General features: G+C 72.8%; 3 protein-coding genes across 3 annotated transcripts in view; 1 reads left to right on the top strand and 2 right to left on the bottom strand.

Annotated features, from left to right (window-relative positions):
- APBB1 (amyloid beta precursor protein binding family B member 1) overlaps positions 1-21,936 on the bottom strand; it is a 73,061-nt gene that overhangs the window by 1,411 nt on the left and 49,714 nt on the right. The gene's annotated exons all lie outside the window — the stretch shown is intronic.
- Positions 34-8,632, top strand: TAF10 (TATA-box binding protein associated factor 10). The gene is made up of 5 exons (XM_082049179.1): positions 34-245; positions 1,212-1,369; positions 6,996-7,060; positions 7,185-7,299; positions 8,477-8,632. Exons 1-5 carry the CDS (start codon positions 53-55, stop codon positions 8,564-8,566), a joined length of 621 nt encoding a protein of 206 aa, XP_081905305.1. The 5' UTR covers positions 34-52; the 3' UTR covers positions 8,567-8,632.
- Positions 9,526-21,910, bottom strand: ILK (integrin linked kinase). The gene is made up of 13 exons (XM_082043062.1): positions 21,810-21,910; positions 18,731-18,830; positions 13,672-13,837; positions 13,471-13,566; positions 13,282-13,378; positions 12,574-12,657; positions 12,299-12,384; positions 11,952-12,061; positions 11,719-11,846; positions 11,314-11,435; positions 11,150-11,249; positions 10,948-11,078; positions 9,526-10,313 (listed from the first exon to the last, which is right to left on the bottom strand). Exons 2-13 carry the CDS (start codon positions 18,817-18,819, stop codon positions 10,164-10,166), a joined length of 1,359 nt encoding a protein of 452 aa, XP_081899188.1. The 5' UTR covers positions 18,820-18,830; positions 21,810-21,910; the 3' UTR covers positions 9,526-10,163.

Here is a 21,936-nt window from a genome sequence, read left to right as displayed (position 1 = left end):
CGGGGCACCGGAAGCGCGCGCAGGCGCGGGGCCGCGCGGGCGGTGTCGGGCGATGAGCGGCAGCGCCGATCCGGATCCCGCGGCCCCGGCCCCGGCCGCCCCCGCGCCGCCGGCCCCCGCGCCCGCCGCCGACAACAAGCCCAGCCCGGCCGCGGGCGGCAGCGGCGTTCCCGGGGCGCCCCCGGGCGCGGGGGGCGGCGCGGCGCGGGGCGCCGAGGGCGGAGCGGCCGGCGGGAGGGGGCCCGGTAAGCGCGCGGGGTGACCGGGCTACGGGGCGCGCGGGGGTGGGCGGGGGCGGCGCGTGCGCTGGGGGGCCCGGGGACGGGACCTGCGCGCCGAGGGTTCCGCGGGGCGCGCGGCCCAGGAGCGCGCCCGAGCCCGGGCAGCGAGCGCAACCGCCCGCGCGGGCCGGGGCCGCGGGAGCGCCGCGCCGGGACCTGGGACCTGGGGACAGCCCTGGGGTCAGCGCTGGGGACAGCCGGGACAGCCCTGGGGTCAGCGCTGGGGACAGCGTTGGGGACAGCCGGGACAGCCCTGGGGACAGCCCTGGGGACAGCCGGGACAGCCCTGGGGACAGCGCTGGGGTCAGCCGGGACAGCCCTGGGGACAGGTGCTGGGGTCAGCCGGGACAGCCCTGGGGACAGCGCTGGGGACAGCGCTGGGGACAGCGCTGGGGACAGCCCTGGGGTCAGCGCTGGGGACAGCCGGGACAGCCCTGGGGACAGCCGGGACAGCCCTGGGGACAGGCGCTGGGGACAGCGCTGGGGACAGCGCTGGGGACAGCCCTGGGGACAGCGCTGGGGTCAGCACTGGGGACAGCCGGGACAGCCCTGGGGACAGCCCTGGGGACAGCGCTGGGGTCAGCCGCTGGGGACAGCCCTGGGGACAGCGCTGGGGACAGCACTGGGGACAGCCGGGACAGCGCTGGGGACAGCACTGGGGACAGGCGCTGGGGACAGGCGCTGGGGTCAGCGCTGGGGACAGCCGCTGGGAACAGCCGCTGGGGACAGCCGGGACAGCGCTGGGGACAGCCGGGACAGCGCTGGGGACAGCGTTGGGGACAGCCGCTGGGGTCAGCGCGGGGGACAGCCGCTGGGGACAGCCGGGACAGCGCTGGGGACAGGCGCTGGGGTCAGCGCTGGGGTCAGCGCTGGGGACAGGCGCTGGGGACAGCCCTGGGGACAGGCGCCCACTGAGCCCTGTGCCCGCAGCGCCCGTCTCAGCCGCAGTGGCCGCGGCCCCCCCCGAAGGGGCCATGTCCAACGGGGTCTACGTGCCGCCCGGCGCGGCCAACGGCGACGTGAAGCCGGTGGTGTCCACCACGCCGCTTGTCGACTTCCTGATGCAGCTGGAGGATTACACCCCCACGGTGCGCGGGGGCGGGGGCGGGCTGGGACACTGAGCACGGGACGGGCTGGGACACTGAGCACGGGACGGGCTGGGGCTGGGGACACTGAGCACGGGACGGGCTGGGGACACTGAGCACGGGACGGGCTGGGGGCACTGAGCACGGGACGGGCTGGGGACACTGAGCACGGGACGGGCTGGGGCTGGGGACACTGAGCACGGGACGGGCTGGGGACACTGAGCACGGGACGGGCTGGGGACACACTGAGCACGGGACGGGCTGAGGCTGGGACACTGAGCACGGGACGGGCTGGGGACACTGAGCACGGGACGGGCTGGGGCTGGGGACACTGAGCACGGGACGGGCTGGGGACACTGAGCACGGGACGGGCTGGGGCTGGGGGCACTGAGCACGGGACGGGCTGGGGACACTGAGCACGGGACGGGCTGGGGACACTGAGCACGGGACGGGCTGGGGCTGGGACACTGAGCACGGGACGGGCTGGGGACACTGAGCACGGGACGGGCTGGGGCTGGGGACACTGAGCACGGGACGGGCTGGGGACACTGAGCACGGGACGGGCTGGGGCTGGGGACACTGAGCACGGGACGGGCTGGGGACACTGAGCACGGGACGGGCTGGGGCTGGGGACACTGAGCACGGGACGGGCTGGGGACACTGAGCACGGGACGGGCTGGGGCTGGGGACACTGAGCACGGGACGGGCTGGGGACACTGAGCACGGGACGGGCTGGGGCTGGGGACACTGAGCACGGGACGGGCTGGGGCTGGGACACTGAGCACGGGACGGGCTGGGGACACTGAGCACGGGACGGGCTGGGGCTGGGGACACTGAGCACGGGACGGGCTGGGGACACTGAGCACGGGACGGGCTGGGGACACTGAGCACGGGACGGGCTGGGGACACTGAGCACGGGACGGGCTGGGGCTGGGGACACTGAGCACGGGACGGGCTGGGGCTGGGACACTGAGCACGGGACGGGCTGGGGACACTGAGCACGGGACGGGCTGGGGACACTGAGCACGGGACGGGCTGGGGCTGGGGGCACTGAGCACGGGACGGGCTGGGGACACTGAGCACGGGACGGGCTGGGGCTGGGACACTGAGCACGGGACGGGCTGGGGACACTGAGCACGGGACGGGCTGGGGACACACTGAGCACGGGACGGGCTGGGGCTGGGACACTGAGCACGGGACGGGCTGGGGACACTGAGCACAGGACGGGCTGGGGCTGGGGGCACTGAGCACGGGACGGGCTGGGGACACTGAGCACGGGACGGGCTGGGGCTGGGGACACTGAGCACGGGACGGGCTGGGGACACTGAGCACGGGACGGGCTGGGGCTGGGGACACTGAGCACGGGACGGGCTGGGGACACTGAGCACGGGACGGGCTGGGGACACTGAGCACGGGACGGGCTGGGGCTGGGACACTGAGCACGGGACGGGCTGGGGACACTGAGCACGGGACGGGCTGGGGACACTGAGCACGGGACGGGCTGGGGCTGGGGACACTGAGCACGGGACGGGCTGGGGACACTGAGCACGGGACGGGCTGGGGACACACTGAGCACGGGACGGGCTGGGGACACTGAGCACGGGACGGGCTGGGGCTGGGGGCACTGAGCACAGGACGGGCTGGGGACACTGAGCACGGGACGGGCTGGGGCTGGGGACACTGAGCACGGGACGGGCTGGGGACACTGAGCACGGGACGGGCTGGGGACACTGAGCACGGGACGGGCTGGGGACACTGAGCACAGGACGGGCTGGGGCTGGGACACTGAGCACGGGACGGGCTGGGGCTGGGGACACTGAGCACGGGACGGGCTGGGGCTGGGACACTGAGCACGGGACGGGCTGGGGACACTGAGCACAGGACGGGCTGGGGCTGGGGACACTGAGCACGGGACGGGCTGGGGACACTGAGCACGGGACGGGCTGGGGACACTGAGCACGGGACGGGCTGGGGCTGGGACGCTGAGCACGGGACGGGCTGGGGACACTGAGCACGGGACGGGCTGGGGCTGGGGACACTGAGCACGGGACGGGCTGGGGACACTGAGCACGGGACGGGCTGGGGCTGGGGACACTGAGCACGGGACGGGCTGGGGACACTGAGCACGGGACGGGCTGGGGCTGGGACACTGAGCACGGGACGGGCTGGGGACACTGAGCACGGGACGGGCTGGGGACACTGAGCACGGGACGGGCTGGGGCTGGGGACACTGAGCACGGGACGGGCTGGGGACACTGAGCACGGGACGGGCTGGGGCTGGGACACTGAGCACGGGACGGGCTGGGGACACTGAGCACGGGACGGGCTGGGGCTGGGACACTGAGCACGGGACGGGCTGGGGCTGGGACACTGAGCACGGGACGGGCTGGGGACACACTGAGCACGGGACGGGCTGGGGCTGGGGACACTGAGCACGGGACGGGCTGGGGCCACTGAGCACGGGACGGGCTGGGGACACTGAGCACGGGACGGGCTGGGGCTGGGGACACTGAGCATGGGACGGGCTGGGGCTGGGGACACACTGAGCACTGGGGACACACTGAGCGCTGGGGACACACTGAGCACTGGGGACAGGCTGGGGACACACTGAGCACTGGGGACGGGCTGGGGACACACTGAGCGCTGGGGACGGGCTGGGGACACACTGAGCGCTGGGGACACACTGAGCGCTGGGGACGGGCTGGGGGCTGGGGACACACTGAGCGCTGGGGACGGGCTGCTCACAGGGACAGCCTGTGCTGGGGATGGACTGAGCACAGAGTACAGTCTGTGTGGGGACAGGCTGCACACGGGGACAGGCTGCCATGGGACAGGCTGCACACGGGGACAGGCTGCCATGGGACAGGCTGCCATGGGACAGGCTGCCATGGGGACACGCTGCCATGGGACAGGCTGCCATGGGGACACGCTGCCATGGGACAGGCTGCCATGGGACAGGCTGCCATGGGACAGGCTGCACACGGGGACAGGCTGCCATGGGGACAGGCTGCCATGGGACAGGCTGCCATGGGACAGGCTGCCATGGGACAGGCTGCCATGGGGACAGGCTGCCATGGGACAGGCTGCACACGGGGACAGGCTGCCATGGGGACAGGCTGCCATGGGACAGGCTGCCATGGGACAGGCTGCCATGGGGACAGGCTGCCATGGGGACAGGCTGCGTACAGGGACAGGCTGCCATGGGGACAGGCTGTGTACAGGGACAGGCTGCCATGGGGACAGGCTGCCATGGGGACAGGCTGCGTACAGGGACAGGCTGCCATGGGGACAGGCTGTGTACAGGGACAGGCTGCCATGGGGACAGGCTGCCATGGGGACAGGCTGCGTACAGGGACAGGCTGCGTACAGGGACAGGCTGCCATGGGGACAGGCTGCCATGGGGACAGGCTGCCATGGGACAGGCTGCCACGGGGACAGGCTGTGTACAGGGACAGGCTGCACACGGGGACAGGCTGCCATGGGACAGGCTGCCATGGGGACAGGCTGCCATGGGACAGGCTGCCATGGGGACAGGCTGTGTACAGGGACAGGCTGCCATGGGACAGGCTGCCATGGGACAGGCTGCGTACAGGGACAGGCTGCCATGGGGACAGGCTGCCATGGGACAGGCTGCCATGGGACAGGCTGCCATGGGACAGGCTGCCATGGGGACAGGCTGTGTGCAGGGACAGGCTGCCACGGGGACAGGCTGCCATGGGACAGGCTGCGTACAGGGACAGGCTGTGTGCAGGGACAGGCTGCCACGGGGACAGGCTGCACACGGGGACAGGCTGCGTGCAGGGACAGGCTGCATGCAGGGACAGGCTGCCATGGGGACAGGCTGCGTACAGGGACAGGCTGCCATGGGACAGGCTGCCATGGGACAGGCTGCCACGGGGACAGGCTGCCATGGGACAGGCTGCCATGGGACAGGCTGTGTACAGGGACAGGCTGCCATGGGGACACGCTGCCATGGGACAGGCTGTGTACAGGGACAGGCTGCACACGGGGACAGGCTGCACACGGGGACAGGCTGCCATGGGGACAGGCTGCACACGGGGACAGGCTGCCATGGGACAGGCTGCCATGGGGACAGGCTGCGTACAGGGACAGGCTGCCATGGGACAGGCTGCCATGGGGACAGGCTGCCATGGGACAGGCTGCGTACAGGGACCGGCTGCACACGGGGACAGGCTGCCATGGGACAGGCTGCCATGGGGACAGGCTGCCATGGGACAGGCTGCCATGGGACAGGCTGCCATGGGGACAGGCTGCCATTGGACAGGCTGCGTACAGGGACAGGCTGCCATGGGACAGGCTGCGTACAGGGACAGGCTGCGTGCAGGGACAGGCTGTGTACAGGGACAGGCTGCGTACAGGGACAGGCTGCCATGGGACATGCTGCCATGGGACAGGCTGCCATGGGGACAGGCTGCCATGGGACAGGCTGCCATGGGGACAGGCTGCCATGGGGACAGGCTGCGTGCAGGGACAGGCTGCCATGGGGACAGGCTGTGTACAGGGACAGGCTGCCATGGGGACAGGCTGCGTACAGGGACAGGCTGCCATGGGACATGCTGCCATGGGACAGGCTGCCATGGGACAGGCTGCCATGGGGACAGGCTGCCATGGGACATGCTGCCATGGGGACAGGCTGCCATGGGACATGCTGCCATGGGACAGGCTGCCATGGGGACAGGCTGCCATGGGACAGGCTGCCATGGGGACAGGCTGCCATGGGACATGCTGCCATGGGACAGGCTGCCATGGGGACAGGCTGCCATGGGACATGCTGCCATGGGGACAGGCTGCCATGGGACATGCTGCCATGGGACAGGCTGCCATGGGGACAGGCTGCCATGGGACAGGCTGCCATGGGGACAGGCTGCCATGGGGACAGGCTGCGTGCAGGGACAGGCTGCCATGGGGACAGGCTGTGTACAGGGACAGGCTGCCATGGGGACAGGCTGCGTACAGGGACAGGCTGCCATGGGACATGCTGCCATGGGGACAGGCTGCGTACAGGGACAGGCTGCCATGGGGACAGGCTGCCATGGGGACAGGCTGCGTACAGGGACAGGCTGCCATGGGGACAGGCTGCGTACAGGGACAGGCTGCCATGGGACAGGCTGCCATGGGGACAGGCTGCGTACAGGGACAGGCTGCCATGGGACAGGCTGCCATGGGACAGGCTGCCATGGGACAGGCTGCCATGGGGACAGGCTGCGTACAGGGACAGGCTGCCATGGGACAGGCTGCCATGGGACAGGCTGCCATGGGACAGGCTGCCATGGGACAGGCTGCCATGGGGACAGGCTGCCATGGGACAGGCTGCGTACAGGGACAGGCTGCCATGGGACAGGCTGCCATGGGGACAGGCTGCACACGGGGACAGGCTGCCATGGGGACAGGCTGCCATGGGACAGGCTGCCATGGGACAGGCTGCACACGGGGACAGGCTGCCATGGGGACAGGCTGCCATGGGACAGGCTGCCATGGGACAGGCTGCGTACAGGGACAGGCTGCCATGGGACAGGCTGCGTGCAGGGACAGGCTGCCATGGGACAGGCTGCCATGGGACAGGCTGCGTACAGGGAAGCTGAGCTCCTCCGGCTTTTCTCTTGCGCAGATCCCAGACGCTGTCACGGGCTATTACCTCAACAGAGCAGGATTCGAGGCCTCTGACCCACGCATGTAAGTGACAGCGGGTGGGGCAGAGCGCGGCCTCAGGACCCTGTGCGGGGTGCGATAGTTCCGGTGGGCGTTCCTGGGTCCGCGGGCTCCGTGCTCTGTCCGGACTGTCCCTTCTCTGCCGCAGCATCCGCTTGATCTCTCTGGCCGCGCAGAAGTTCATTTCCGACATCGCCAACGACGCGCTGCAGCACTGCAAGATGAAGGGGACGGCCTCGGGCAGCTCCCGCAACAAGAGCAAGGTGAGCGGAGCACGGACGGCGGGGGGGGCGTCCTCCGGGCTGCGGGCGCCGCGCTCGCTGCCATGGCTGCGCTGGAGACAGCCTTGGACCCGCTGTGCTCCTGCAGGGTCAGCGTGCTCCCCGATAAGTTACGTTGTGAAAGGCGGGCTGGGGAGAATGAGGCGGGCAGTGGAGCTGGTGGAAATGCTTTGACGGGCTCCCAGAACGTGTGGTTACGCGCACCTCGTCGAGCAGGGCTCTGCAGCCCCGCGGGCTCCCTGTGCCGCGGCCTCGACTGCTGCTGGGAGAGGAACAGAAACGGGAGCAGACGTGTAGTGATGCACCTGGAGTATTGTGTCCAGTTGTGGCCCCTCAGCTCCAGCAGGACAGGGAACTGCTGCAGAGAGTCCAGCGCAGCCACCAAGATGCTGGAGGGAGTGGAGCATCTCCCGTGTGAGGAAAGGCTGAGGGAGCTGGGGCTCTGGAGCTGGACAAGAGGACACTGAGGGGGGACTCATTCATGGGATCAATATGGAAAGGGGGAGTGTCAGGAGGATGGAGCCAGGCTCTTCCGGTGACAACCAGTGACAGGACAAGGGGCAATGGGTGCAAACTGGAACACAGGAGGTTCTGCTGGAAGATGGGAAGCAACTTGTTGGGGGTGAGGGTGGCAGAGCCTGGCCCAGGCTGCCCAGGGGGTTGTGGAGTCTCCTTCTGTGCAGACATTCCAACCCGCCTGGACACCTTCCTGTGTAACCTCATCTGGGTGTTCCTGCTCCGGGGGGGGATTGCACTGGATGAGCTTTCCAGGGCCCTTCAACCCCTGACATTCTGTGGTTCTGGGATTCTGTGATAGTTCCTGGAAGTTCTCCCGGTCATTGTCTGTGTTCCGGGGCCTCACGGGGGTGATGTGATTCATGGCATTGAGCAACGCTCGGTGCGTTTCTGTGCGCGGAGCAGCCGAGGGCACAGAGCACACACACCACACGGCGCTTGGGAGCCGGTGAACGGCGCTCGGGAGCCGGTGGCCGGTGCTCGGGAGCCGGTGACGGCCCCGCGCTGGCGTGCGGCTGCGTGTGGCGTCGAGACGCGCCGGTCCCCGCGGCTCGTGGGGAACCCGGAGCCCACGCGGTCTGGAGGAGCGCACGGCAGCGCCCGTCGGCCTCGCCGCGTCTGACGCTCCTCCCTGTCCCCGCAGGATAAGAAATACACGCTGACCATGGAAGACCTGACGCCAGCGCTTGCGGAATACGGCATCAACGTGAAAAAGCCGCATTACTTCACATAAAGACTGAGGGGTTGTCACTGGAGCTTTTCTCGCGTTAGTTCGGTGCCATTAAATGGCCGGCAGGTCTCCGTGTGTCCCGGTGTGCCGCGGCGCGGGGCTGCGCCGCCGGCTCCGCTCGCCGCACCAGCGCTGCGCCCGGGGCCGGTGCGGGGGAGCGGGTGCAGAGGGGTGTTGGACCCCCAGCCCGGGGGGCTCCGGGTGCTCCGTCTGCAGCTCCAGGAGGGCATTTCCCAGCCCGGGGGGCTCCGCATGCTCTGTCTGCAGCTCCAGGAGGGCATTTCCCAGCCCGGGGGGCTCCGGGTGCTCCGTCTGCAGCTCCAGGAGGGCATTTCCCAGCCCGGGGGGCTCCGCGTGCTCCGTCTGCAGCTCCAGGAGGGCATTTCCCAGCCCGGGGGGCTCCGCGTGCTCCGTCTGCAGCTCCAGGAGGGCATTTCCCAGCCCGGGGGGCTCCGCGTGCTCCGTCTGCAGCTCCAGGAGGGCATTTCCCAGCCCAGGGGGCTCCGCATGCTCCGTCTGCAGCTCCAGGAGGGCATTTCCCAGCCCGGGGGGCTCCGCGTGCTCCGTCTGCAGCTCCAGGAGGGCATTTCCCAGCCCGGGGGGCTCCGCGTGCTCCGTCTGCAGCTCCAGGAGGGCATTTCCCAGCCTGGGGGGCTCCGCATGCTCCGTCTGCAGCTCCAGGAGGGCATTTCCCAGCCCGGGGGGCTCCGGGTGCTCTGTCTGCAGCTCCAGGAGGGCATTTCCCAGCCCGGGGATGCAGGGAGCGCAGGGACCGGGACTGCCCAGCCCTCCTCCTCCTCCCCGCGTCCCGCTGCCGCTGCAGGGGCAGCGCCGGGCCCTGCGCACACAGACCCGGCTCCGTCGTCACCGGGGGCGGGCGCAGACCCGGAGCCTGGGACAGGGCACCTGTCAGCGGCCCCGCTCAGCCCTCCCTTCCCGGGGACACCCCCAGCAGCCGGGTCTCATAACAAACGTTTATTGTGGTGCCGCGGCTGTTCCACGTGGCCCGGATGGAAACAGTGACGGTGAAGCGCGAAGCTGGGGCGGTGCGGGGCGCAGCGGGCGCGCGGACCGGGGACCGGGGCCAGACTCAGTGAGCTGCGCTGGGGGGGCCGGGACACAGCCCCCCCAGCCGCGCGAGGGGCTGCGGCTCCTCGGTGTGTGCCCGCAGCTGCCGGGGCTGGTGCTGCCAGCTGGGGGCTGGTGCTGCCAGCCGGGGGAGCTGGTGCTGCCAGCCGGGGGGGCTGGTGCTGCCAGTTGGGGGCTGGTGCTGCCAGCCGGGGGGGCTGGTGCTGCCAACCGGGGGGGCTGGTGCTGCCAGCCGGGGGGGCTGGTGCTGCCAGTTGGGGGCTGGTGCTGCCAGCCGGGGGAGCTGGTGCTGCCAGCCGGGGGGGCTGGTGCTGCCAACCAGGGGGGCTGGTGCTGCCAGCCGGGGGCTGCGGTCCGAGGGCTGCGGGCAGCTCCGGGGGGGCAGTGGTGTCTGTACCGTGTCCGTGGCCGGCTCAGGGTGGGGGCGCTCCCGGCTCCCCTTGGCACTGGGGTGAAAGGCACTTGGGGGGCGGGGAGGGAAGCGTGGCAGCGGCGGGAGGCGCCTCCCCGCCTACTTCTCCTGCATCTTCTCCAGGATGGGCACGATCATGTCAAACTTGGGGCGCTTGGCCGGGTCCTCGTTCATGCAGATCTTCATCAGCTTGCAGATGTGTGGGGAGATGCCGGGCGGGATGGTGGGACGCAGCCCCTCCAGGGCCACCTGGGAGCAGGGCGGAGCAGGACGGGATCAGGAACCGGCCCCAGCACGGGAGCAGGACGGGATCAGGAACCGGCCCCAACCCGGCGCGGGAGCAGGACGGGATCAGGAACCGGCCCCAGCGCGGTGCAGGAGCAGGACGGGATCAGGAACCGGCCCCAGCCCATCGCAGGAGCAGGACGGGATCAGGAACCGGCCCCAGCCCGGCGCAGGAGCAGGACGGGATCAGGAACCGGCCCCAGCCCATCGCAGGAGCAGGACGGGATCAGGAACCGGCCCCAGCCCATCGCAGGAGCAGGACGGGATCAGGAACCGGCCCCAGCCCGGCGCGGGAGCAGGACGGGATCAGGAGCCCCAGCCCAGCGCAGGAGCAGGACGGGATCAGGAACCGGCCCCAGCCCAGCACAGGAGCAGGACGGGATCAGGAACCGGCCCCAGCCCGGCGCGGGAGCAGGACGGGATCAGGAACCGGCCCCAGCCCAGCACAGGAGCAGGACGGGATCAGGAACCGGCTCCAGCCCGGAGCAGGACGGGATCGGGAGCCCCAGCGCAGGAGCAGGAGCGGGGGCTCTCCTCGGCCCCCCGGCTCCGCAGCTCCGCCCGTCACGCCCGTGGGCGTTCCCGGCCCTCTCCTCACCTTCATGCCGATCTCCATGTTGGACAGGTCTGCAAAGGGCACCTCGCGCGTCACCAGCTCCCACAGCAGCACCGCGAAGCTCCACATGTCGGCCGAGCGCCGGTTGATCTCCTCCGGCTTCTTCTGCAGGGCTGCAGGACCAGCGGGGCTGAGCGGGGCGGGGGGGCCGAGGGGCGGGGACCGGCTCCGGGCACTCACTCACCTTCTGGCGCCACCCAGGCGGGCGCGTACATCCTGCCCGGGCACTGGAAGGAGAACTTCACGTCGGCCATGCTGATCCGGGCCGTCATGTCCTCGTCGATCTGCGGAGAGCGGGGTTGGGAGCGGCCCTGCCTGGCGCGGGACGCGCCGCGGCGCCGCACTCACCATCACGCTGCGGCTGTTGAGGTGGTGGCGCGGGATGAGCGGCTCCAGCGTGTGCAGGAACGCCATGCCCCGCGCCACGTCGAACGCGAACTTCACCGCCTGCGTCTGGTCCACCACGAAGTCTGCGGGGCAGGGACACGGGATGAGGGGGGGACACGGGGGTGAGGGGGGGACACGGGCGTGAGGGGGGGACGTGAGGGGGCGACACGAGGGCGAGGGGCCCACGTGAGGGGTGATGCCACCGCGGGGTGGGTGACGCTGTCGGGCTCCGCGCGCGGGTGCAGGAGGGCGTGCGCACGGCAGCCCAGCCTGCCGCTGCAGCTGGGGGTCCCCGCTCCCCAAACACACGGGGAGAAGCTGTGGAGGGGGGACGGCGCTCTGCCCCGCGGCCCCGGCAGCACTCACTTGTCCCCTCGTGCAGCACGTTGTAGAGGGAGCCGTAGGGCATCCAGTGGCTGATGACGGTGGGGTGGGGGGCCGGGGGGGCCTGGCAGGCGCCCAGCACCGGGAGCACGTTGGGGTGAGAGAAGATCCTGCGGGGGAAGCGCAGCCCTGAGCAGGGGGAGCTGCCCGCCCCCCTGGCGCCGTCGGGCGTCCCCGGGCGCCGCAGCCTGCGCAGCCGCGGCGCGGGCGCTCACCGCAGCTTCGGGTACTCCTCGTTGAAGTCGCGGCTCTTCCGGGTCGTCCAGTCCCGGATTTTCAGCACTTTGACGACGATGTCGTTGCCTTGCCAGCGCCCCTTCCAGAGCTGCGGGGACACGGAGCCGGTCACCGCGGCACACGCGCGGTCCCCAAGCCCCCCCAGCCCCACGGGACCCTCGGGTCACGGCAAGTCGCGGGAGCGAGCCGTGGCCACCGGCGCCAGGCAGCGCTTGCCCCGCGGGCCGGCCGCGCCGGGACGCCGGAGCCCCCGAGCGCCGTGTCCCGGTTCCGCTCGCAGCGGGGTCCGCGGGGCAGGGTTCCCGTCGCCGCGCGGCCTGCGCACCTCGCCCGACTGGTTCTCGTTCAGTCTCTGGCTCAGGCTCAGCTGCTTGAAGTCTATTCCGGCCAGTTTGTTGAGAGTCCCGTTCCCTGTCACAAAAGGAGACGCGTGTGGCTCCCGGAGCCTCCTCCGGAGTCCGCACGGGAGGCGGTTCCAGCGGGACCCGCTGCGCCAGGAGCCCTGGGGAGGGGGTTTCCAGCGCCCGGAGGGGCCGTTTTCCCTTCCCGTCCCCAGGAGCTGCCGCGCGCTCGGCCGTTCCGCCGGGGCTCAGCGCTTACGGGGCCGCGTGCGGGTCGTGCCCTTCCAGAACGTGTCCTTGTAGGGGATCTTGGTGAGGCTCTGGCCCAGCTTCTCGGCGCGCTCTGCGGACACACGGACGTGGGAGGGGGCACGGGGAGGGGGCATGGGGAGGGGGACACGGGGAGGGGGACACGGGGAGGGGGCATGGGGAGGGAGCACGGGGAGGGGGCACGGGGAGGGGGACACGGGGAGGGGGACACGGGGAGGGGGGCACGGGAAGGGGGGCACGGGAAGGGGGGCACGGGGAGGGGGCACGGGGAGGGGGCACGGGGAGGGGGACACGGGGAGGGGGCACGGGGAGGGGGACACGGGGAGGGGGACACGGGGAGGGGGCATGGGGAGGGGGACACGGGGAGGGAGCACGGGGAGGGGGCACGGGGAGGGGGCATGGGGAGGGGGACACGGGGAGGGGGACACGGGGAGGGGGCATGGGGAGGGGGACACGGGGAGGGGGCACGGGGAGGGGGCACGGGGAGGGGGCACGGGGAGGGGGCACGGGGAGGTGGGCATGGGGAGGGGGCACGGGGAGGGGGCATGGGGAGGTGGGCATGGGAAGGGGGCACGGGGAGGGGGGCACGGGGGGTGGGCACGGGGAGGGGGGCACGGGGGGTGGGCACAGGGAGCTCGCTGAGGAGCGCGGCGCCGCGGCGGGAGCCGGGCTGTGGGTCAGGATGGGACCCTCCTACCTCTCAGCACCTCCCTGAGCGGGGTCTTGGCTTTGTCGATGGGCGTCTCGCCGTATTTGTTGGCGATGCTGACCAGGGCGCCGTTGCCCACCAGGTCCTGAGGGCAGAGAGAGCAGCCGGGGGTCAGTCCCCAGCGTCCCCGCGCACGCGGCTCCCGCCCTGCGCCCCCTCCCGCCCTGCGCCCCTCACCTCGGCCAGCTGGTCGTGGCCCCAGAAGCAGGCGTAGTGCAGCGGCGCGTTGCCGTGCTCGTTCACCGCGTTGATGTCCGCCTTGAACTGGATCAGCTGCGCCGGGGACGGGCCCGGTGAGCCGGAGCGGGTTCTGGCCCCAGCACCGCGCCCTGGGGCGCGCCAAGGGGGGGCCGCGCGAGGGACAGCGGGGACACGCACCTTCTGCACGATGTCGCGGTGGCCGTGGCTGGCGGCCAGGTGCAGCGGCGTGTCGTCGCCGCGGTTCATGACGTTGATGCGCGCCCCCCGCATGATGAGCATGTCCACCACGCTGGCGCGGCCCTCGCGGCAGGCCCAGTGCAGCGGGCTGAACCCGTGGTCATCCCTGCAGGGCCACGGCGGCGGCTCAGCCGGGGGGCCGAGCGCGGGCAGGGCTGCCGTGGCACCGCGGCGGGACGTGGCACCCTGTGCCCACACGCCAACGCACCGGCTGCGAGCCCGGGGGACGGGCCAAGGGACAGGCTGAGCAGGGACAGGCTGAGTGGGGCCAAAGGGACAGGCTGAGCAGGGACAGGGACAGGGACAGGCTGAGCAGGGACAGGGACAGGGACAGGGACAGGCTGAGTGGGGCCAAAGGGACAGGCTGAGCAGGGACAGGGACAGGCTGAGTGGGGACAGGGACAGGCTGAGCAGGGACAGGCTGAGTTGGGACAGGGACAGGCTGAGCAGGGGCAGGGACAGGGACAGGCTGAGCGGGGACAGGGACAGGCTGAGTGGGGCCAAAGGGACAGGCTGAGCAGGGACAGGGACAGGCTGAGCAGGGACAGGGACAGGGACAGGCTGAGCGGGGACAGGGACAGGCTGAGCAGGGCCAAGGGACAGGGACAGGCTGAGTGGGGACAGGGACAGGGACAGGCTGAGCGGGGACAGGGACAGGCTGAGCAGGGCCAAGGGACAGGCTGAGTGGGGACAGGGACAGGGACAGGGACAGGCTGAGTGGGGACAGGGACAGGCTGAGCAGGGCCAAGGGACAGGGACAGGCTGAGCGGGGACAGGGACAGGGACAGGCTGAGCGGGGACAGGGACAGGGACAGGCTGAGTGGGGACAGGGACAGGGACAGGCTGAGCAGGGCCAAGGGACAGGGACAGGCTGAGCGGGGACAGGGACAGGCTGAGTGGGGACAGGGACAGGGACAGGCTGAGCAGGGACAGGGACAGGGACAGGCTGAGCGGGGACAGGGACAGGGACAGGCTGAGTGGGGACAGGGACAGGGACAGGCTGAGCGGGGACAGGGACAGGCTGAGCAGGGACAGGGACAGGGACAGGCTGAGTGGGGACAGGGACAGGGACAGGCTGAGCAGGGACAGGGACAGGCTGAGTGGGGACAGGGACAGGCTGAGTGGGGACAGGGACAGGCTGAGCAGGGCCAAGGGACAGGCTGAGCGGGGCCAAGGGACAGGGACAGGCTGAGCGGGGACAGGGACAGGGACAGGCTGAGTGGGGACAGGGACAGGGACAGGCTGAGTGGGGACAGGGACAGGCTGAGCAGGGCCAAGGGACAGGGACAGGGACAGGCTGAGCAGGGACAGGGACAGGGACAGGGACAGGCTGAGCGGGGACAGGGACAGGGACAGGCTGAGTGGGGACAGGGACAGGCTGAGTGGGGACAGGGACAGGGACAGGCTGAGTGGGGACAGGGACAGGCTGAGCAGGGACAGGGACAGGCTGAGCAGGGACAGGGACAGGGACAGGGACAGGGACAGGGACAGGGACAGGGACAGGGACAGGCTGAGCGGGGACAGGGACAGGCTGAGCAGGGCCAAGGGACAGGCTGAGCGGGGCCAAGGGACAGGGACAGGCTGAGCGGGGACAGGGACAGGGACAGGCTGAGCGGGGACAGGGACAGGGACAGGCTGAGCGGGGACAGGGACAGGGACAGGCTGGGTGTCTCTCCGCTGGGTTTAGGGGTAGGGCAGCCCCCAGCAGCCCGTGTTCCCCGCCCCGGACCAGCGCTGGCAGAGCCGGATCCTCCCCGGCCTGCTCGGCTGCTCCTGCCCAAGTAAGGGAGGAGGAGACCGGGCGGCCTTAAAAGGAGACCCAGGCTGGCGGGGGCGCACCCCGGCCCTGCGGCTCCGCGGGGTGACCGATCTGCTCCCGCAGTGTCCCCGCCAGCCCCGCACCTCCCTGCGGGGTGACCGATCTGCTCCCGCAGTGTCCCCACCAGCCCCGCGCCTCCCTGCGGGGTGACCGATCTGCTCCCGCAGTGTCCCCACCAGCCCCGCACCTCCCTGCGGGGTGACCGATCTGCTCCCGCAGTGTCCCCACCAGCCCCGCACCTCCCTGCGGGGTGACCGATCTGCTCCCGCAGTGTCCCCGCCAGCCCCGCGCCTCCCTGCGGGGTGACCGATCTGCTCCCGCAGTGTCCCCACCAGCCCCGCACCTCCCTGCGGGGTGACCGATCTGCTCCCGCAGTGTCCCCACCAGCCCCGCACCTCCCTGCGGGGTGACCGATCTGCTCCCGCAGTGTCCCCACCAGCCCCGCACCTCCCTGCGGGCAGGAGGGCAGGACAGGCGGGACAGGCGGGACAGGCAGGACAGGCGGGAGGGCAGGACAGGCGGGAGGGCAGGACAGGCGGGACAGGCAGGACAGGCGGGACAGGCAGGACAGGCAGCAGGACAGGTGGGCAGGAGGGCAGGCAGGAGGCAGGGAGGACGGGAGGGCAGGACAGGCAGCAGGACAGGAGGGCAGGAGGACAGGATAGACAGGAGGGCAGGACAGGAGGGCAGGACAGGAGGGCAGGAGGACAGGAGGACAGGAGGGCAGGAGGACAGGAGGACAGGAGGGCAGGAGGACAGGAGGGCAGGAGGACAGGCAGGAGAGGAGGACAGGAGGACAGGAGGACAGGAGGGCAGGAGGACAAGAGGACAGGAGGGCAGGAGGGCAGGAGGACAGGAGGACAGGAGGACAGGCAGGAGAGGAGGACAGGAGGGCAGGAGGACAGGAGGGCAGGAGGACAGGAGGACAGGAGGACAGAAGGGCAGGAGGGCAGGAGGGCAGGAGGACAGGAGGGCAGGAGGGCAGGAGGGCAGGAGGACAGGAGGACAGGAGGGCAGGAGGACAGGAGGGCAGGAGGGCAGGAGGGCAGGAGGACAGGAGGGCAGGAGGACAGGAGGACAGGAGGACAGGAGGACAGGAGGACAGGAGGGCAGGAGGACAGGAGGACAGGAGGACAGGAGGACAGGAGGACAGGAGGGCAGGAGGACAGGAGGGCAGGAGGACAGGAGGACAGGAGGACAGGCAGGAGAGGAGGACAGGAGGGCAGGAGGACAGGAGGACAGGAGGACAGGAGGACAGGAGGGCAGGAGGACAAGAGGACAGGAGGGCAGGAGGGCAGGAGGACAGGAGGACAGGAGGACAGGCAGGAGAGGAGGACAGGAGGGCAGGAGGACAGGAGGGCAGGAGGACAGGAGGACAGGAGGGCAGGAGGACAGGAGGGCAGGAGGGCAGGAGGACAGGAGGGCAGGAGGACAGGAGGGCAGGAGGACAGGAGGACAGGAGGGCAGGAGGACAGGAGGGCAGGAGGGCAGGAGGGCAGGAGGACAGGAGGGCAGGAGGACAGGAGGGCAGGAGGACAGGAGGGCAGGAGGGCAGGAGGACAGGAGGACAGGAGGGCAGGAGGGCAGGAGGACAGGAGGACAGGAGGACAGGAGGACAGGAGGGCAGGAGGGCAGGAGGACAGGAGGACAGGAGGACAGGAGGGCAGGAGGGCAGGAGGACAGGAGGACAGGAGGACAGGAGGGCAGGAGGGCAGGAGGGCAGGAGGACAGGAGGGCAGGAGGACAGGAGGACAGGAGGACAGGAGGGCAGGAGGACAGGAGGACAGGCGGGCCAGCTGCCCCCAGGCAGGTTCCCTGGGACAGGCGCCCAGCGAGCGCCAGCAGCCCCTGTCCCTCACGCACCAGCGGCCGGCCCGGTGTGACCGGAGCACGGAGGGACCGGCAGGCGCGCCGGAGGCGCCGGGCAGCACGAGCGCGGGAGGCGCTGCCGTGGCCCTGAGGGGCCGTCGGTGCGGGCAGCTCCGCCCGAGCCCCGTGCCGGCCTGGGCACGCTGCCGGGGGCTCGCAGGAGCTCCGGGGCAGGGGATGCGCCGTGGGGGAGATGTGGGGCAGGGCGCGGGTCAGCCCTGACAGAGCCCGGCTCCCGTGAGAGCGGGAGCAGCGGCACCGCTGCCGGGAGGGGCCGGGTCAGTGTCACCCGGGGCCGGGTCAGTGTCACCCGGGGCCGGGGTCAGAGTCACCCGGGGCCGGGTCAGTGTCACCCGGGGCCGGGGTCAGTGTCACCCGGGCCGGGTCAGTGTCACCCGGGGCCGGGTCAGTGTCACCCGGGGCCGGGGTCAGTGTCACCCGGGCCGGGTCAGTGTCACCCGGGCCGGGGTCAGTGTCACCCGGGGCCGGGGTCAGAGTCACCCGGGGCCGGGTCAGTGTCACCCGGGCCGGGGCCGCTCCCCGCCGCGCCACCCGCGCCCTGTGCAGCCGCGGCCGAGGAAGCGGCTGCAGGACGCGCCGCGCTCGTGCCTCAGCGATGCGGTAACTTCCTCCGGCGGGAGGGGCCCAATCCCGCCCCCCGCCCCGCGCACGCAGCGGAAACGAGACCCGGCCCGGCCTGCGCCCCCGGCCCGGCCAGCGCCCCCGGCCCCATCCAGCGCCCCCGGCCCCATCCAGCGCCCCCGGCCCGGCCAGCGCCCCCGGCCCCATCCAGCGCCCCCGGCCCCATCCAGCGCACCCGGCCCCATCCAGCGCCCCCGGCCCGGCCAGCGCCCCCGGCCCCATCCAGCGCCCCCGGCCCCATCCAGCGCCCCCGGCCCCATCCAGCGCCCCCGGCCCGGCCAGCGCCCCCGGCCCCATCCAGCGCCCCCGGCCCCGGCCAGCGCCCCCGGCCCCGCCTGCGCCCCCGGCCCCGCCTGCGCCCCCGGCCCCATCCAGCGCCCCCGGCCCCGCCAGCGCCCCCGGCCCCATCCAGCGCCCCCGGCCCCATCCAGCGCACCCGGCCCCATCCAGCGCCCCCGGCCCCGCCTGCGCCCCCGGCCCCATCCAGCGCCCCCGGCCCCATCCAGCGCCCCCGGCCCCATCCAGCGCCCCCGGCCCCGCCTGCGCCCCCGGCCCCATCCAGCGCCCCTGGCCCCGCCAGCGCCCCCGGCCCGGCCAGCGCCCCCGGCCCCGTCCAGCGCCCCCGGTCCCATCCAGCGCCCCCGGCCCCGGCGGGTCCGTCCCGCTCACCCCTGGTTCAGGTCGTTCTCGGTGTTGTCCAGCCAGAGCCGCACGGCCACCGCGTTGCCCTCTCGGCACTGCGTGAAGATGTCGTCCATCGCGGCTCTCGCTGCGGGGGGGGGGGTGAGGACGCGGGTCCCGCTGCGGCGCGGCGCTCCTGCCCCTTTCCACGCGCGGCGCTGGGGCCGGGACGCCGCCTCCCGCAGCCCCTCTGCTGGGGCGGCTCCTGGGAGCGGGTCGGGAGCCCTGCGAGCCCCCCTCGGCAGCCCTGCGGAAACCCGCGGGGACGGGCTGGGCTGGGGACGGAGCCGGGCTGGGGACAGAGCCGGGCTGGGGACGGAGCCGGGCTGGGGACGGGCTGGGCTGGGGACGGGCTGGGCTGGGGACAGAGCCGGGCTGGGGACAGAGCTGGGCTGGGGACAGAGCCGGGCTGGGGACAGAGCCGGGCTGGGGACAGAGCCGGGCTGGGGACGGGCTGGGCTGGGGACGGGCTGGGCTGGGGACAGAGCCGGGCTGGGGACAGAGCCGGGCTGGGGACGGGCTGGGCTGGGGACGGAGCCGGGCTGGGGACGGAGCCGGGCTGGGGACGGAGCCGGGCTGGGGACGGAGCCGGGCTGGGGACGGAGGGGAAGCTCCCGGCCGCCTCCATCAGCCCGCAGGAAGCAGATCTGGCATCCGCGGGCTTATCTGCGGGCCCAGCCGGGCCCGTGTGCCCGCATCGCCCGGGGAGCGGGCGGGGGGGCCCCAGCACCGCCCCGCGTGGCACCCACAGCTCCGCAGACCCGCCGGTCCCAGCTCTGACCCAGCTTGGCTGAGCTCAGCACAGCGTCCCACTCGAGACGCTGGGACCCCACAGGTCCAGAGGCTCCCCCTCTCTGCACTGTAACCGACAGACAGCCCGGGCCAGAGCCAGCCCAGAGCGCTCGGCCTGGTCCATCTGCCACGCTGACAGCAGCCGTGTCACCGAGAGCCAGGGCTGCACCGCCCGAGCGCCCCGCACGCACGTTCCTGCCCGGGGGCTGCGGCACCGGGCAGGGACACGGGGCAGCGGCACCGGGCAGGGACACGGGGCAGCGGCACCGGGCAGGGACACGGGGCAGCGGCACCGGGAAAGGACACGGAGCAGCGGCACCGGGCAGGGACATGGTGCTGTGGCACCGGGCAGGGACGCGGGGCAGCGGCACCGGGAAAGGACACGGGGCAGCGGCACCGGGCAGGGACATGGTGCTGTGGCACCGGGCAGGGACATGGTGCTGTGGCACCGGGCAGGGACGCGGGGCTGTGGCACCGGGCAGGGACATGGTGCTGAGGCACCAGGCAGGGACACGGGGCAGCGGCACCGGGCAGGGACGCGGGGCAGCGGCACCGGGCAGGGACATGGTGCTGAGGCACCAGGCAGGGATGCGGGGCTGCCCTCCGAGGGTCCCGTAGTGCAGGGACAGACCCAGCGCGAAGCCCCCGGCCGGTGCTCGCCCCGCTGCAGCGGGACCCCGCCCGCTCTGCCGGGCTGGCTGGCCCCGCGGGCACCGCATGGCCCGGCCGGCTCCGCGGGGCGGGGACACAGGACACCCGCCCCGTGGCCTGGAGCCCCGGGGAGCCCCACGGGCACCAGGAGCAGCTCTGGCACCGCCGGGGCAGCACCGGCCCCGCTCCCGCTCACCCGCTGCGGAGAACGGAGCAGCCCTGCCCCGGGCCTCGGCCGACGTGCTGCGGGTCCCGCCAGCGCCCCAGGGCGGGCAGCGCTGCCCCCAGACCAGATCTGTCACCGCCAGCTGGGACAGGACCAGGGGACGGGACCCCAGCGACACCCCATCCTGCCCCAGCCCCGCGGGACTCGTGCCGCGCTGCCACCGCTGCCGGCCCTGCAGCGTGTCCCTGCCCGGCCCGGGGTGCCCCGCTGTCCCCGCTGCCGGCCCTGCAGCGTGTCCCTGCCTGCCCCGGGGTGCCGCGCTGTCCCCGCTGCCCTGCAGCGTGTCCCTGCCTGCCCCGGGGTGCCCCGCTGTCCCCGCTGCCCTGCAGCGTGTCCCTGCCCGGCCCGGGGTGCCCCGCTGTCCCCGCTGCCCTGCAGCGTGTCCCTGCCCGGCCCGGGGTGCCCCGCTGTCCCCGCTGCCCTGCAGCGTGTCCCTGCCTGCCCCGGGGTGCCCCGCTGTCCCCGCTGCCCTGCAGCGTGTCCCTGCCCGGCCCGGGGTGCCCCGCTGTCCCCGCTGCCCTGCAGCGTGTCCCTGCCCGGCCCGGGGTGCCCCGCTGTCCCCGCTGCCCTGCAGCGTGTCCCTGCCCGGCCCGGGGTGCCCCGCTGTCCCCGCTGCCCTGCAGCGTGTCCCTGCCCGGCCCGGGGTGCCCCGCTGTCCCCGCTGCCCTGCAGCGTGTCCCTGCCCGGCCCGGGGTGCCCCGCTGTCCCCGCTGCCCTGCAGCGTGTCCCTGCCTGCCCCGGGGTGCCCCGCTGTCCCCGCTGCCCTGCAGCGTGTCCCTGCCCGGCCCGGGGTGCCGCGCTGTCCCCGCTGCCCTGCAGCGTGTCCCTGCCCGGCCCGGGGTGCCGCGCTGTCCCCGCACCAGCCCTGGCCCCGGCCAGGCTGCCAGTGGCCCAGCCCCTGCCCTGCCCGAGCCGAGGGGCATCCACCCCCCGCGGCCAAGTGGCCACGCTGCCCCGCTGAGCCCGCGCTGCCCCCGTCCCCACGATGCAGAGCCCCGGGCCACCCCGCGCTGCCCGCCCCGGTCCTCAGGAGCTCTGACCCAAGACCCATCGCCCAGCCCAAGGCCAGGCCCGGCCTAAGGCCCGGCCCAGCCCCTGCCCAGCTCCCGCCACACCTGGGCCAGCCCAGCCTGCTCGAGCCCAGCCCTGCCGCCCCAGTCCCGCCCCGTTCGCAGCCTGTCCCAGCCCAGCCCGGCCCCGGCCGCTGCCCCTCAGCCCCCGGCCCGGCCCAGCCCGGACTGACCGCGACCGGCCCCGTCCCTCCCCACCGCGTTCGGTCCCGACCCGCGCCCGCGCCAGCCCGACCCCGCCCGGCCTTGTGCGCGCCCACGCGCAGCCCGGTCCCGCTTCCTCCCCAGCCCAGCCCAGCGCGGCCCGGCCCGGCCCGGCCGCCCTTACCGGCTCCGGCGGCGGCGCAGGGCGGCGGCTCGGGGGAGCGGGCAGCGCGCGGGCTCCGCCCCGGGCCGCCCGCCGCCAGCGCCCCCTGCCGGCCGCCCGCCGCACCGGCTCCGGCTCCGGCTCCGGC

Source organism: Streptopelia decaocto (assembly GCF_964273445.1).
Source record: "Streptopelia decaocto genome assembly, chromosome: 1".
Taxonomy (NCBI): Eukaryota; Metazoa; Chordata; class Aves; order Columbiformes; family Columbidae; genus Streptopelia; species Streptopelia decaocto.
This window is presented reverse-complemented; position numbering and strand designations above follow the sequence as displayed.

What these genes read in the sequence shown, in the direction of transcription:
- TAF10 (XM_082049179.1), top strand. Translation starts at nt 53, where the DNA reads ATGAGCGGCAGCGCCGATCCGGATCCCGCGGCCCCGGCCCCGGCCGCC. An exon ending in GGCCGGCGGGAGGGGGCCCG is followed by an intron (nt 246 to 1,211) that starts GTAAGCGCGCGG and finishes CTGTGCCCGCAG; the next exon opens with CGCCCGTCTCAGCCGCAGTG. An exon ending in GAGGCCTCTGACCCACGCAT is followed by an intron (nt 7,061 to 7,184) that starts GTAAGTGACAGC and finishes TCTCTGCCGCAG; the next exon opens with CATCCGCTTGATCTCTCTGG.
- ILK (XM_082043062.1), bottom strand. Translation starts at nt 18,819, where the DNA reads ATGGACGACATCTTCACGCAGTGCCGAGAGGGCAACGCGGTGGCCGTG. An exon ending in ACGAGAACCAGTCGGGCGAG is followed by an intron (nt 12,062 to 12,298) that starts GTGCGCAGGCCG and finishes GTGTCCCCGCAG; the next exon opens with CTCTGGAAGGGGCGCTGGCA. An exon ending in TCAACAGCCGCAGCGTGATG is followed by an intron (nt 11,250 to 11,313) that starts GTGAGTGCGGCG and finishes CGCTCTCCGCAG; the next exon opens with ATCGACGAGGACATGACGGC.